The sequence below is a fragment of the Peromyscus eremicus genome, chromosome 2 (assembly GCF_949786415.1).
Source record: "Peromyscus eremicus chromosome 2, PerEre_H2_v1, whole genome shotgun sequence".
In the NCBI taxonomy this organism is placed as follows: Eukaryota; Metazoa; Chordata; class Mammalia; order Rodentia; family Cricetidae; genus Peromyscus; species Peromyscus eremicus.
This window is the reverse complement of record NC_081417.1, coordinates 14,572,627-14,587,538: the sequence shown is the minus strand read 5'-3', so window position 1 is coordinate 14,587,538 and position 14,912 is coordinate 14,572,627. Positions and strand designations below refer to the sequence as shown.

Sequence of the window (14,912 nt, the reverse complement as noted above, 5' to 3'; positions counted from 1 at the left end):
CATAAATTCCTATGCTCTTTGTACACAGAGAATTTGTGTGTTTTAAATCCTGTCACATAAAAGCTTATTACTTGACAGTGAGAGAAAGAGGTCCCCATGACTTCTCTCCAGAGGCCCAGGTAGCCGACTTCCCACTGTCCAGAAGGACTGTATTCTTCCCTCTCTGCAACTTGAAAATGTCAACATAGAGAGAGGCACCTGTCTAGCCGTTTTCTTTACCAATCTTGTCTGCCACTGTAGAAGGCTTTACAGTTGAAAGAAAGGGTGGGGGGTTAGGGATTTAGCTCAGTGGTAGAGCGCTTGCCTAGCAAGCACAAGGCCCTGGGTTAGGTCCTCAGCTCCAGAAAAGAAAAAGAAAAAAAAAAAAAAAAAAAAAAAAAAAGGGTGGGAGTTGCCATTGAAAGACAGCATGACTGGGAAAGTCAGCTGTGGCTAAATGCAGCAATCAGTGCTGGCTCTACTGCTCAGGAACTGAGGTCTCCCTCAGTTCTCCATTCAGTGAGATACAAAAACAGAAGCTGAAGGCATTGACATGACTTTACAATAGTTTTAAATTTATTGCTGGTTTATAAAATCTACAACAAACCCGGGCCTCACTAGCCTGTCATCCCAACTATTCCTAAGGACATAATGTTACGAATTATGCACACGGGGGACCCAAGGCTGGCCAGACCAGGGCCCATGTCTGAGGGAAAATGTGCTGGGCAGATGCAGCAGGGGCGGCAGCTCGTGGAAAGTCATTCACACCCAGGCGCTGCATCCACGTGGAGAGTTTATTATGATAGAGAGATGAAGAGAAAGATAGGAAAGAGAGAGACAAGGAAGAAAGAGAAGGGAGAGAAAGCGGAGGTGTGCACACCTCGTGGGGATGGAGAGAGAGGGAGAGAGGAAGAGAAGAAGAGGGAGAGGGGAGAGAGAAGAGGAAAGGGGGGGAGAGGGGAAGGGGAGGTAGAGAGGAGATAGGAGGGGGAGGGGAGAGAGGAGGGGGAGGGGTTTTTCCTTTACCTTAGGATGCAGGGTGGCTCCAAGGGGCGGGTCAGAATACTAACACATAAGATCCACCCCCAGAGTAGTTACAGAATGGTTTTACATATTCTATATATGGTTGTATTTTTTTTTTTTAAGGAATCTAAAAACACACAAATACCCACAAAGAACCCACAAGGAACACGGTGACCTATAATCTCAGCACTTGGGAGGCAATAAGATCGTTGCAGGTTCAAGTTCAGCCTGGGCTACATAGTTTCAGGTCATTCTAGGCTACAGAGTGAAACCCTGTTTCAAACAAAGCAAAACAAAACCGAAAGGCATAAAAAAGAAACTGACTACCTCTGATTTTATTTCTATATTGTTCAGGGTCCCTTAATGAAGACAATCATCTTTAGTAATGCTTATGTGTGAAATTTTCTATGGGGTGTGTGTAGGACAGTGCTAGAGGTGGAAATTGTTTTTTTTTTTACACCCCGCCCCCCCAGGAGCTATTTCGGCTAGATCAGCTGGCCACCCAGTCCCCAGGATCCCGGGAACTCACTGTGAGGACCAATCTGGCCTCTAACTTGAGGAATCCTTAGGCTTCAGCTTCCCAAGTGCGGGTTTTCCAGGCAGGGCCCACCACGCTTTGCTCTTTAGTTTTGTGGGTGACGATACCTAAGAACGTTACAGAACGGCGGCAAATGTAAAGATACGCTTACTGTGCCTGGACTGGAGATCGGAGGAGCACTAACTAGGTCCTAAACACCTAGAGCTAGTCTTGACAAGTTGGATCTAACTGTATGCAATCTTCATTTGGAAAACGGGGAGAGGAGGTAGGTGGGAAGGACTCTCAGAAAGGGGAAGCACCAGAGACAAAACAACTCGATCTGGTCTTGCTCCTCTGATTACGAAGACATTGCAGTCACTTCATTTTCTCCGTGAGAAACTCCCAGGGAACCTGGAAAGCTCCGCCAGAACCAAGCTTCACAGTAAGGCGACTCCATGGCAGCCAGGAGGCGGGGCGGTCTCTTGCTCCCGCCCCCTTCCCCCGAATTCCGACAGCGATTGGTCGAGAGCGCGGCGTGCTGCGAATCCGGGGCGGGGCACGGGCAGGCTACTCCGCCATCTTGGGCTGTGCGAGCCGTCCGGCCGTTCCGGGCCGTTCCGCTGGACACAGGGCTCCGGCGAGGGTCAGGTTGGAGCCGGGAGGCGTCGGGAGCAGCGGCGGCGGGGGCAGGATGAGCGCGGAGGCGGCGGACCGGGAGGCGGCCACCTCCAGCCGGCCCTGCACCCCGCCGCAGACCTGCTGGTTCGAGTTCCTGCTGGAGGAGTCGCTGTTGGAGAAGCATCTGCGCAAAGCCTGCCCGGGTAAGCGGGCTGCGGCGGGCGGCGGGCGGCGGGCGGCCGGCTGCGGCGGGCGGCGGGCGGCGGGCGGCGGGCTGCGGCGGGCGGCGGGCGGCGGGCGGCGGGCGGGCGGGCGGCGGGCGGGCGGGCGGGCGGCCGGCTGCGGCGGGCGGCGGGCGGCGGGCGGCGGGCGGCGGGCGGCGGGCGGGCGTGGTTGGCCGCCCCGCTGCTCCCGGTCCCCGACCGCTGCGGCCTGGCGGGCGCGACTGAGCCCACCTGGACCGTGCCGGGACCGCGGGCATCGCCGCGGAGAGTCTGAGAAAAGGTCCAGACAAAAGCTTTCCCGTCTGCCGCGATCCTCACAGCGTGGGGCGCCGACACCTGCCACGCGGGGTCCGGGTCGCTGGAGTCGCACGGCCCCGTGGCTGGCTCCGGGAGGGGAGAGCGGGAGAAGCCAGCCGCTCCGTGCTGCGGAGCTTGCAGCCAGCCCCAGCCTTAGGTTTTTGTTTACTCGGGCAGGGCATTGTGTACTTCACTGTTGGACCCCGAATTAAAATAAAATCCCCGAAAGCAGGAACTGTTGAGCAATCGCCAGGTGGCTGTTGTGTAGGGATAACCAATGCTCGCATGAATGTTACTGGGCAAGGACCATGCTATTTTGCTCTTTCCAGGCATTTCTGAAAAGATACAATGTAAAGTTTAGTTTGCTCAGCTCTAATCCAAATTTGGCCTTACTTGTAGGAGACTACTTTGTGAAAAGTTGGCATCATTAGGTAGGCAGTTTTATCACGTGTGTCTTAATGCTTGTAGCGCTTTCTTATTGGCACATTGTTTAGGGCTTGCAGGGTGCCAAGCCACTGTACTTAGCTCTTTATATCACTTACCTTACTTAATGAAGTCTTCATAATACGTGATGTAAGGGGCATTAACCTCTACTTTTCATTGTGGGAAACAGCAGCAGACATAACTCAATAAAAGATCCTAATTGTCAAAACAATAGTTCTATCCTGCTTTTCTTTCCTCTAATTAGCACCGGTCATATGGTGAGCTGGGAACCTGTAATGGTTAGTTCTTCCCTCTGAAAAGCTTTGTTCTGAGCTAATTATTTTGATCTCTTCCTCCTCTCACTAGCTCCCTCCAGTACTGGGAACTGAACTCAGGCAGCTTGCATATCAGGCAGGCTGGCACCCACAAGCTGCAACTATCTCATTTCCAGATGCTCCGGGCCCCGCCCCACATGTATCATATTTTTTTTTTCAGTGTACCTCCATTACTGTTTGTATTCCTTTGTGGTAAAAAATAGTACAGTACAGTGAATCATTTTTCTTTTTTCTTTTTTGGTTTTTCGAGTCCTGGACTCACTCTGTAGACCAGGCTGGCCTCAAATTCACAGAGATCGCCTGCCTCTGCAGGCCATACTAAAGGCCTGTGTCACCACTGCCTGCTACAGTGACTCCTTTTGCAGATTTATAAGGCAAACTTTAAGAATTTCTTTTCTTTTCTTTTTTTTTTTTTCTTTTTTTTTTTTTTTTTTTGGTTTTTCGAGACAGAGTTTCTCTGTGTAGCTTTGCGCCTTTCCTGGAACTCACTTGGTAGCCCAGGCTGGCCTCGAACTCACAGAGATCCGCCTGGCTCTGCCTCCCGAGTGCTGGGATTAAAGGCGTGCGCCACCACCGCCCGGCTAAGAATTTATTTTCTTTTAAATCCTAGATCCTGCTCCAGTTCAGCTTATAGTTCAGTTTTTGGAGCAGGCTTCCAAACCTTCAGTTAATGAGCAAAACCAAGTCCAGCCTCCACCTGATAACAAGAGAAACCGCATCCTAAAGCTTCTTGCTCTTAAGGTTGCTGCACACTTGAAGTGGGATTTAGACATATTGGAGAAAAGGTATGAAAGTTTAAATGTCATTCCATTTGGGGCACTATTTAGATACCTTTGTTTCTGTGTATATGCTAGTGTTTTTCTGATAGTGCCGTAAATTATTTTTCTGCATGTTCATGGCAAAATAGTTAACCCTTTTAAGAAGGTACAAGAAAGTGTTTAAACGGGAAGTGTGTAGTTGCAGCATCTTGAGGCCGAGGCAGTAGGTTCAGTAGAGCCCTCAAGTTAGAGACCAGACTGGACAACATAGGGGACTCAAACCATCCAGCCCTAAACAAAGCAGGGACGACAGGGTCATTTGAATAGCAGATAAATCACCTTTCAAAGTTTAAACTTTCCCAGTCAGTGATGAGGAAGCATTTCCCTCTCTCTTACTGAAAATTGAAGTCAGGGCCTCAGGCATCCTAGGCAGGGTTTTACTACTAGGCTGTAGACCAAGCTAATTAATATTACTTTAGGTGCTATCACAGGAGACAATCCAGACTTCAAGTGCTTTAATTGTTTCAGAAAGTATTGGATGACAATGAATAAAAGTAGGTGATGGATGTAACGTATGATTTACTATTGAGTAATTCACTTCATTTTTTTGGTCAAGAGTCAGTCACTCCTTCCCCAAACTGCTAATGTCACTACTTGAATTGGCACTCATCTGCTTAAAAGCAGATACTTTCAAAGCTGTTCTTAGAAAGTTATTTGTTTTCATCCTTTCTCTCGTAATTTAAAACAAAAGGAAACACTGAACAATTCAGAAAGACAGAAGTAAGGTTTTTGTGTGATCTTTGTCCTGGTTTACCCAGTGTTTTAACTTGTTTGCAGTGTCCAAAGACTGAACCTGAACCTCAGTGGTCACATGTAACCCTTCCATTTTTATTTGTTTTATTTAGGAAAAAATTATTTATTTGTTTATATTTTGGTCTGTCTTTCTTTTTTTTTGTTTTGGGTTTTTTTATTTATTTATTTATTTATTTATTTTTTTGGTTTTTTGAGACAGAGTTTCTCTGTGTAGTTTTGTTGCTTGTCCTGGACCTCGCTCTGTAGACCAGGCTGGCCTCGAACTCACAGAGATCCATCTGTCTCTGCCTCCCATTGCTGGGAGTAAAGACATGTGCCACCACTGCTGCTTATTTAGAAAATTTATTTAAACTTTTTTTTTTTTTTTTAAAGATTTACTTTATTTTATGGATATGAATGTTTGGCACGTGCATGCACATATATATGTATGTGTACCATGTGAGTGCCTGGTGCTTTTATAGGTCAGAAGGTCAAGTTCCCTGAATTGGAGTTATAGATGGTTGTGAATCACCAAGTAAGGGCTGGGAATCGAACCCAGGTCCTCTGAATATAATGTTCTGCCTACAGGTGTGCCTGCATGCTGGAAGAGGGCACCAGATCTCATTACAGATGGTTGTGAGCCACCATGTAGTTGCTGGGAATTAGCTCAGGATCCCTGGAAGAACAGCCAGTGCTCTTAACCTCTGAGCCATCTCTCCAGCCCCTATTTTTAATTTTTTTGGTACAGAATCTTGTGTAACCCAAGCTGACCATGAACTGGCTATGTAACTGAGGAGCATCTTTTTTTTTTTTAAAAAAACTTAACTTTTTGATGAAGTATTTGCTGCATGTCAATTTTGCATTTTTCTTGGTCGAATTGATTATTTCTTCCTTCAGGCCATGAGTATTTCCTATTTATGTATGTATGTATGTATGTATGTATGTATGTATGAGGAGGATCTTGAATTCCTGATTATCTTGACTTTACCCCCCAAGTTGCTGGGATCATTCATCTCCAACTTCCTACATTTTTAGATAATGTTATCGTACCCTGTATGATGTTTTGATTTGTTCTTTCACATAATGTAATATTAACTAGTTGGATATGGTGGTGTATGATCATAATCCCAGCACTTGGGAAGCTGAGGGAAGAAGACCAGTGGTTGAAGGTCAGCCTGAGCCTTATAGCAAGGACAGTCTCAGTTCCCCACTCCCTACAGATCACCACACCGGGTCGTTAACTGTTCCTCCTGGACAGTAATGTAGTTTGTTGCCTCTGTGTGTGTGTGTGTGTGTATAGTTGGTTGTTGGTGTTTTTCAAGACAGGTTTTATCTGTGTAGTCCTGGCTGTCCTGAAACTCATTCTGTAGACCAGGCTGTCCTCAAACTCAAAGATCTGCCTGCCTCTGCCTCCCTGGAATTAAAGACTTCTGCCTCCCTGAGATTAAAGACATGTGCCACCACCACCTGTCCTTTTCATTAATTAATTTATTTTATGTATGTAGGTGTTTTGCCACCACATGTGTGCCTGGTGCCCTTGGAAGTCAGAAAAGGGCTTCAGATCCCCTGGGATTAGAGTTACAGATGGTTGTGAACCACCATGTGGGTGTTGGGAACTGAACCTGGGTCCTCTGTAAGACTAGCCAGTGCTTTTAAAACCGCTGACCCCTCTCTCCATCCCCTGTTGCCAGTTTTTCACCCTTTTAAACTCTAAGGTCTTAAATATTTTTACTGAAGCAGGAGTCCATTGTTTAGCCCAGGCTGTCTTCTGTCTCTGCCTTGCAGTTGGATGTCACCACACCCAGCTTCTGAGAATTTATACTTTAGTCAGCACAGTATTCCAAAATACTTTTCCACCATATGTTCTTCAGCATTAAATATAATTTAAAAAAAAAAAGTAAATTGAGGAACTGGAGAGATGGCTCAGCAGTTAAGAGCACTGACTGTTCTTCCAGAGTTCCTGAGTTCAATTCCCAGCAACCACACGGTGGCTCACAACCATCTGTAATGAGATCTGGTGCCCTCTTCTGGCGGGCAGGGGTATGTAGGCAGAACACTGCACACATAATAAATAAATAAATCTTAAAAAAAAAAAGTAAATTGATTATTTTTTGATTGTATGAGACATGATCCTTGGACTCCTGAGATCTTGCCTCTGCCTTCCCAGTGTTGGTATTAAGTGTGTGGTATCATGCCTGGCTTCCAGTATTTTTAATCCTTGGGGGGAGGGGACCTGTACGTTAATGGACTACAGAGACATATCTGCCCATGATCATGTATAGAGTGTTAAGGCTCACGTGGCTTATATGAAACAGTTGGAAAATTGAACACCTGCTGGATTTTTCTGGTGCTGGGAATCGAACCCATGATCTAATGCCTGCTAGAGAAGTAAGCTACCATTGGCTACATCTGGCAGAACCTCCAATTGGTTATTTGATCATAATTAAATGTAAATTATTGATTTTTCTTTTTTTTTTTTTTTTTGGTGGGGTGGTGGAGGTGTTGAGACAAGGTCTCACTCTGTAGACCCTGCTGTCTTCAGAGTCAGAGATCCTCATGGCCTCTGCCTCCATAGTACTAAGAAATTAAATTATTCCTCTGTGTCATTTTGTTGAGAATTTACTTTTTGCAGGTATGGTGGTATACACACCTGTTAAGCTGTCAGTTTGAGGCCAGCCTGGGTTGCCTGGGTTGTATTGTGTAAGTCCACAGTATAAAAAGTCTTGGAATCTGCCAGGCAGATCTGCAGATGTGATCCTTGAACAATGTAGTTATTTTCCCTCATATTAGGGGTTTGTATTCTGTGTGACTTGTGCAGCTAATATGCAGACATGCACCTTTGCTTTTCTTAAGCCTGTCTGTGCCGGTGTTGAACATGCTGCTGAACGAGCTGCTGTGCATCAGTAAAGTCCCTCCTGGGACCAAGCATGTGGACATGGACCTGGCAGCCCTTCCCCCAACCACGGCCATGGCTGTCCTCCTCTACAATAGATGGTGAGCCGCCTCTTTTACTTGCACGTTAACTTTGGGGTCCTGCTTTTGAGGGTCTCCTTTTGCTCCAGGGATCTCTAGGTATCTTTGGAACTGTGAGTCTGGAAGGGGACACGTTTTATTTATGGCTGTGTAGATGAAAAGCGTGCTGCTGAAACTGTGGAGGGAACCTAACATTTGTTAAATTATTATATTTGTTATGATTGAACTGACCTTTTTATTGTTTCCCTATCTTTTCTTTAGGGCAATTAGGACAATTGTTCAAAGTAGTTTTCCTGTCAAACAGGCAAAACCTGGACCCCCTCAACTAAATGTGTAAGTTGTAATAACCCTTGCGTGGGACGTTTTTCTCATTGTAGTCTAAGATAGCTCATGTTACAGAGGTAGTGGAGCAGAGAGAGAGGTCAGAGGGCCTGCACGGAGATGGGTTTGGAGGAGCTAGGGGTGGAGAAGCGACTATGGAGACTTTTCCAGAAAACTGTCTTTAATGTCTATTAGTTTGTACCTGGGGAAATCATTTTAGTATTTATGAGTGTTAACAAAGTTCATGACAAAAGTTTGATTGAATATGGAGTTGTAAACCCATTTCATAAATTCTAGGTGGCAACTCATCCCCCTTGGGAGCTAGACACCGTAGTGAGTGGACATAAATGAAATTGGCTTACTTACACTTAAAAGAGAATAGACTTATTTATGGACAGGTTTGAATGGTTAGCCGCGTCCTTTGGGACTTAGGCCAAACTTCAGTTGTAGGAAGCTTCTTCAGGCAGATGGTTCACTTCATGAGCCAGGATGTCAGGGAGAAAGGCTGGAGCAGGGGCTAATAATGACCTCTGCGGCACATCCCAGTGTTCTGCCCACATCCCACTTGACCTCACTCCCCAGAGGTAACAGTACATCCCAGAAGAACCATCTGGGGAGCAAACCTTTCACAAGCTGCCTCCTGAGGAAACCGTGTGTTCAGGTAATGGCAGCACATTCGGACATACAAAATACCGCAGTTCTTGGTGATACGACACATTCTCTGTCGCTATTTTTATTTTTATTTTTGGGTGTTTTTGAATAGGATCTTACTTTGTAGCTCTGGCTGACTTGGTACTCAATAATGTAGACCAGGCTGGCCTTGAACTCAGAGATTCTCCTGCCTCTACTTTCTGAGCCGAGGGATTAAGAGCTTGTGCCACCATCCCCAGCTTCTATACCTATTTATTTAATTTTATTTTATGCTGCTGAGAATTTTTCCTACATGTATGTAGTTGCACCATGTGTGTGCCTGATGCCTTAGGCCAGAAGGTCCAGATCCCCTGGAACTTGAATTACAGTAGGTTGTGAGCCAGCATGTGGGTGCTTGGAACCGAACCCCAGTATTCTAACCACTGAGCTCTCTCTCCAGCCCCTTTGTGGCTCTTCTTCAAATAAACGAGCTTTTGTTGTCAATAAGCTTATTGCTGTTTTTGTTGTGTTTTTTTTCCTTTTTTCCCCCTTTTCCTTTCTTCTTTCGCTTTCTTTTCTTCCTCTTCCTCCTGCTTGTCCGACAGGATCTGATATAGTTCAAAGTAGCCTCAGAACTCAATTTTGTAGTGTGATTGGTTTTGAAACTCCTAATCTTCCTGTCTCCAGTGCTCAAGTGCTGGGATTCTAGGTGCGTTATGCCTAGCTAGCTTTACTTCTAAGTGGAAGTTTAAAGCAATTGAGAAGGTCCTGGTAAATTAGTGATCATCATAATAATCTTGCTTTTATTTGTTTAAACAAAAAACCTGTTAACACAGTTTTGAAAAAATGGTAAGCTTCATGCTGAAGAGTAATAACCTTAAATCTAGACTTCTACAGTCTTATCTTGAGAGTTATATTTCAGTGATCTTGAATCATTTCTCTTTTTAGCATGAATCAGATGCAACAGGAAAAAGAACTAACAGAAAACATTTTGAAAGTGGTGAGTACAGTGTTAGGTTTTAGCATGTAGAAATGCCTCTTCTAATCTTAGTTTGTGAGTGTTACAAAGGTCTAAGTACACTGATGGAGTTCTGATGAAGCATGTGAGTCAAGTTTGTGTGTGTGTGTGTTTTGCTTTTATGAGACAGTGTTAACATGAAGCGTAGCCCTGCTCGGCCTCATGTAGCCAAGATGTCTCTAGTTCGTCATTATTGTAACTTTGCCTCACAAGTGACGTGTGTTACCATTACTTGGCCTAAACTGTACAGTTTTCAACACTGTTGGCACAATACTTTATTGTCAATTCTTTTGTTGAATATTTCATGGTATTTTAACAGACATTGTTCAGGACATGATTTTTTTTTTCCCCGAGACAGGCTTTATCTGTGTATCCCTGGCTGTTCTGGAGCTCATTCTGTAGAGCAGGCAAAGACATGATTTTTACAGGACTGGTAGATGGGATGACTTAGTTGGTAAAGTGCTTGCTGTTTAAGCAAAGAACCGAGTTTGATCCTCAGCAGCCATCCATGTAGACACTAGATGTATCAATGTACTTGCCTCTAATCCACCACTGGAGAAATGGAGACAGAAGGATTCCTGGAGCTTACTGGCCAGTTTATTTGCCTGCATTGGTGAGCTCCAGGTTCAGTGATTGACTCATCAAAAACTAAGATGAGGAGTAATTGAGAGAGACTTCAAGCATTGCCCTCTGGCCTTGATATACTTGCACTCCTCTGTGCATACAGTATACATGCAGAGTCAAGTGTGGTTATATACACTGAGCTCCCAGTACTCAGGAGGTGGAGGGAGGAAGATCTGGAATTTAAGGTCATTCTTAGGGATGTAGCAGGTTTGAGGCTAGCCTGGGCTACATGAGGCCTTGTCAACAAAACAAAACAGGGCTGAGGATATAGGTAAGTTGGTAGGGTGCTCGCCCAACCTGCACAAAGCCCTGGGTTTGATCCCTAAGTACCTCATAAACCTAGTAGTGGTATATATCTGTAGTCCTGGCACTGGGGAGGTAAAACCATGAGGATCAAAGTTTCAACCTCACCCTCAACTACATAAGAAGGCCATCCTGGGCTAGAGACCCTGTCTTAAAAAAAAGAAAAGAAAAAAGAAAAAAGAAAAGAAAAGAAACTAAAAAAAAAAAATCAAAAAGTTAATTTTTAGGTGATATTATTATACTCTTTGTATTTCTTAAAAATTCACACCATGGGGGGAGGGACTGGAAGGAGAGGAGGGAGGGGAAACTTTGGCAGGATTTAACAATAAATAAGTTCACAGCAACTATGTTTGAAAAACACAATTCTAGGAACTCTTGAATGTGTGCATGTGTGTTTGCTAGGCTCAAGCCCAAGGCTTGCTCATGCTAGGCAGTGCTGGGCCACTGAGCTCTGTGGTACCCCACAGGTGGGGTGGTTTTGTTTTTGTAGGATTCTTACATTTTTACTATTTTTCATTTGTTTGTGTGTATATATCTGTTGGTCTGTGTCTGTGTGCATGAGTGCAGGTGTCTGCCGGAGGCCAGGGGGTCAGACCCCCGTGGAGCTGGAGTTCCAGGTGCTGTATGCCACCTAATGTAGGTTCTGGGACTCAAACTCAAGTCCCCTGGAAGAGCAATACATGCTTTTAACTGCTAAGCCAACTCTCCAGCACCCCATATTTATTTTTTAATCTCCTCAATGTAAAAGAAATAGGAGATTATCTGTAAATTACTTATAATCTCTGTAAGTATTTAACACCTACAGTGTTTTAGAGATAGGTAAGCTGTAAGTATTGAGGAGAAGTGAGAATAAAAGAAAAAAATGATATCTATGTGAAACAAACAAACAGTAAGGTTTGTAGTATTTGCATAGAGAAACACAAAGCTTGTGTCATTTTCTCGATGGAGTGCCTAGTAACATGGCTTTGCTCAGTGAAGTCTACAAATACCCATTGCATAATTAAAGTGAAGGAGTGCAGATCTTTCCTGTATTTTAATATTTAAGATCATTACTTCAACAGGTAATTGGACCTGTTGACATGTCTCCTAGTTTAGTACATAAAGCTATTAAGTATTTTGTAAACATTTTTGTTATAACCTGCTGCTGTTGTTGCATTTTCATTTGTTGATTGAATTTTGTAGCTAAAAGAACAAGCTGCTGATTCTATTTTGGTCCTGGAAGCAGCCTTGAAGTTAGACAAGGATCTGTATGTTCACACTATGAGAACTCTAGACTTACTGGCCATGGAACCAGGCATGGTGAATGGAGAAAGCGAGAGTTCTGCAGCTGGGCTGAGAATCAAAACTGAGGAGATGCACTGCCAGGTATTGACCTCTCGGAGCCAGAGCACTGGGGAGTCTGGATGTTTCCAGTTAGGTGTACTTCGACCTTGGCTTCTCTGAGTTAGAATTGAGGGTCTTTTTTTTTTTTTTTTTTTTTTAAAGAAACACTTCTGCCAGGCAGTGGTGGCGCACACCTTTAATCCCAGCACCCGGCAGGCAGAGGCAAGTGGATCTCTGAGTTCAAGGCCAGCCTGGTCTACACTGTGAGTTCTAGGACAGCCAGGGCTACACAGAGAAACCCTGTCTTGAAAAACCAAAACCAAAACAGAACAAAAGAAACACTTCCATTAAATATAAAGGTTGGCCTGAAACTTGCTTTACTTTGTGACGAGGATTTCCTTGAATGTGTGATCTTTCTTGCATCAGCCTTGTAAGTGCTGGGGTTATTGGCATGCACCACCACCACATTGTCAGTTATATCTGAGAAGTTCTTTAGGCCTTTACATGAGATTTTTCTAAAGGAAATGGAAGGAAAATTTTATGGAGCCTGTAATTTTTGAAGTAGTTTCTGAATTGATATGTAGTATGTTCATATTAGGAATGTAATTAGATTCCCTCAAAGACAACAAAAACTAATATTGTGCTAGGCTGAAGTAGGCCTCCAGGAAAAAAATAACTGACTTTTTAAGGGTCTTGTCTGTTTCTCTGACTTGGGACCATTAGTTCCTTTAACATTTTTCAGTTTTAGCCAGGTACGGTTTACATGCCTTTAATCCTAGCACTAAGGAGGCAGAAGCAGAGGAGATTGAGGCTAGCCTGGTCTACATAGTGAGTTCCAGGACAGCCAAGGCTATATAGAAAAACCCTGTCTCAACAAACCCTGTCTCAAACAAATACCCCTTGTTTGGTGCCATCCTGGGGCAGGCGGTCCTGGGTTGTATAAGAAAGTAGACCAGATGGTGGTGGTGGTGGTGGTGGTGGCGCACACCTTTAATCCCAGCACTCGGGAGGCAGAGCCAGGCGGATCTCTGAGTTTGAGCCCAGCCTGGGCTACAGAGTGAGTTCCAGGAAAAGGCACAGAGCTACACAAAGAAACCCTGTCTTGAAAAACCAAAAAAAAAAAAAAAAAAAAAAAAGAAAAGAAAAAAAAGAAAGTAGATTGTGGGCTGGAGAGATGGCTCAGAGGTAAGAGCACTGGCTGCTCTTCCAGAGGTCTTGAGTTCAATTCCCAGCACCCACATGGTGGCTCACAACCATCTATAATGAGATCTGGCGCCCTCTTCTGGCGTGCAGGCATACATGCAGGCAGAACACTGTATACATAATAAATAAATCTTAAAAAAGAAAAGAAAAAGAAAGATGATTAAGCAAGCCAGTAGGCATTTTTCCTCCATGTTCTCTGCTTCAGTTCCTGTCTCCAGGTTCCTGCTTTGAGTTCTGCCCTGGATTCCTTCCTGATAGAGTATGATAAGAAAGTTGTCAGATGAAATAAATACTTTTATCCCCTGGTTGCTTTTGGTCATAGTCTTTATTACTGCTATATAAGTCAAACTAAGACACTAGATTATAAAATACATTAGGTCTGTCTACCTACTGCAGCTTGTTTTCTAGTAAGAGCCTTGAGAACAATAGAAATTTTAAAACATTCATTGATTACCTTTTTAGGACCAAAATCCATTAGAGTACTATTTTTTGTTGTTTTTGTTTGTTTTTTTGTTTTTCGAGACATAGTTTCTCTGTGTAGTTTTGGTGCCTGTCCTGGATCTCACTCTGTAGACCAGGCTGGCCTCGAACTCACAGAGATCCACTTGCCTTTGCCTCCCCAGTGCTGGGATTAAAGGCATGTGCCACCACCGCCCCGGCTAGAGTGCTATTTTTGTTCTTATGATAGGGTCTATATAGCCCTGGCTGGAATGAAACTTACTATGTAGTCCAGGCTGGCCTCAAACTCACAAGAATCTGCTTGTCTTTGCCTTCTAAGTGCTGGGATTAAAGGTGTGCTCCACCATGCCTGCCTAGATGATAATTTTAAAGGCTGCTGTCTGTCTATGTGCACAAATAGCGTGCTTCTTTCCCCATTTGCTGTTCTGAAAAGAGGTGGAAATAGGACAGTGTTATAAAGCATGTCTTTTCAGTTTTGGGAATAGTGAAGTAATCATTTTTTCAAGATACGATGAGAATTTATGGGTTTAAGATGTTAGGGTTTAAGCCTCAACTCTATGTCTTGGTGTTCTCTGCTTTTTAACATCACTTCTCTGCCCACTGGTGTTCTAAGAGTAGCTTACTGGATTAAGTCTGGGCTTCTTTGAAGTCTATAGTGAGTTAAGGGCATCAGTCTAAGACAAGTTCTGGGAGGCTGGTGATTCAGTGAAGTTGGTCGAGTGCTTGCCTCGCATGCATCCAAGTCCTAGCTGTGAAAGTGGAATCTTGATGTACGTTTGTAATCCTAGCACACAGATGTGGAAACAAAGTAGCAACTTCAAGGCTGTTCTAAGCTACATACCAAGTTCGTATGTACTTGAGGGGGAACAGCGCAGGGGAGGAGAGGTGTTCTTGAATATGTACACATTGTACATTTAGAAAATAACTAAAAAATCATTATAATACTATAGTCATTGCACGTCTCCTTTCAGTCTGTTAGGACAGACACCTGTCCTCATCCCTTTTGTGGGCTGTTCGTCCTCTGTGCAGCTGAACACTTCTTAGGTATTGCCTCTCTAGCTCTGTCCAGCTTGCAAGCAGGAGTGTTCCACA

The 14,912-nt window shown here is 44.3% G+C and overlaps 1 protein-coding gene across 1 annotated transcript in view; it reads left to right on the top strand.

Annotated features, from left to right (window-relative positions):
• The first annotated feature begins 2,067 nt into the window (after positions 1-2,067).
• The window catches only part of Ints8 (integrator complex subunit 8), a 51,154-nt gene continuing 38,309 nt past the window's right edge, over positions 2,068-14,912 (top strand). Inside the window, exons 1-6 of the mRNA XM_059253843.1 lie at positions 2,068-2,340; positions 4,027-4,201; positions 7,820-7,960; positions 8,201-8,272; positions 9,839-9,890; positions 12,018-12,200. Coding sequence (XP_059109826.1) covers positions 2,211-2,340; positions 4,027-4,201; positions 7,820-7,960; positions 8,201-8,272; positions 9,839-9,890; positions 12,018-12,200 — 753 coding nt within the window. The 5' untranslated portion in view covers positions 2,068-2,210. The remainder of the gene's footprint in view (positions 2,341-4,026; positions 4,202-7,819; positions 7,961-8,200; positions 8,273-9,838; positions 9,891-12,017; positions 12,201-14,912) is intronic.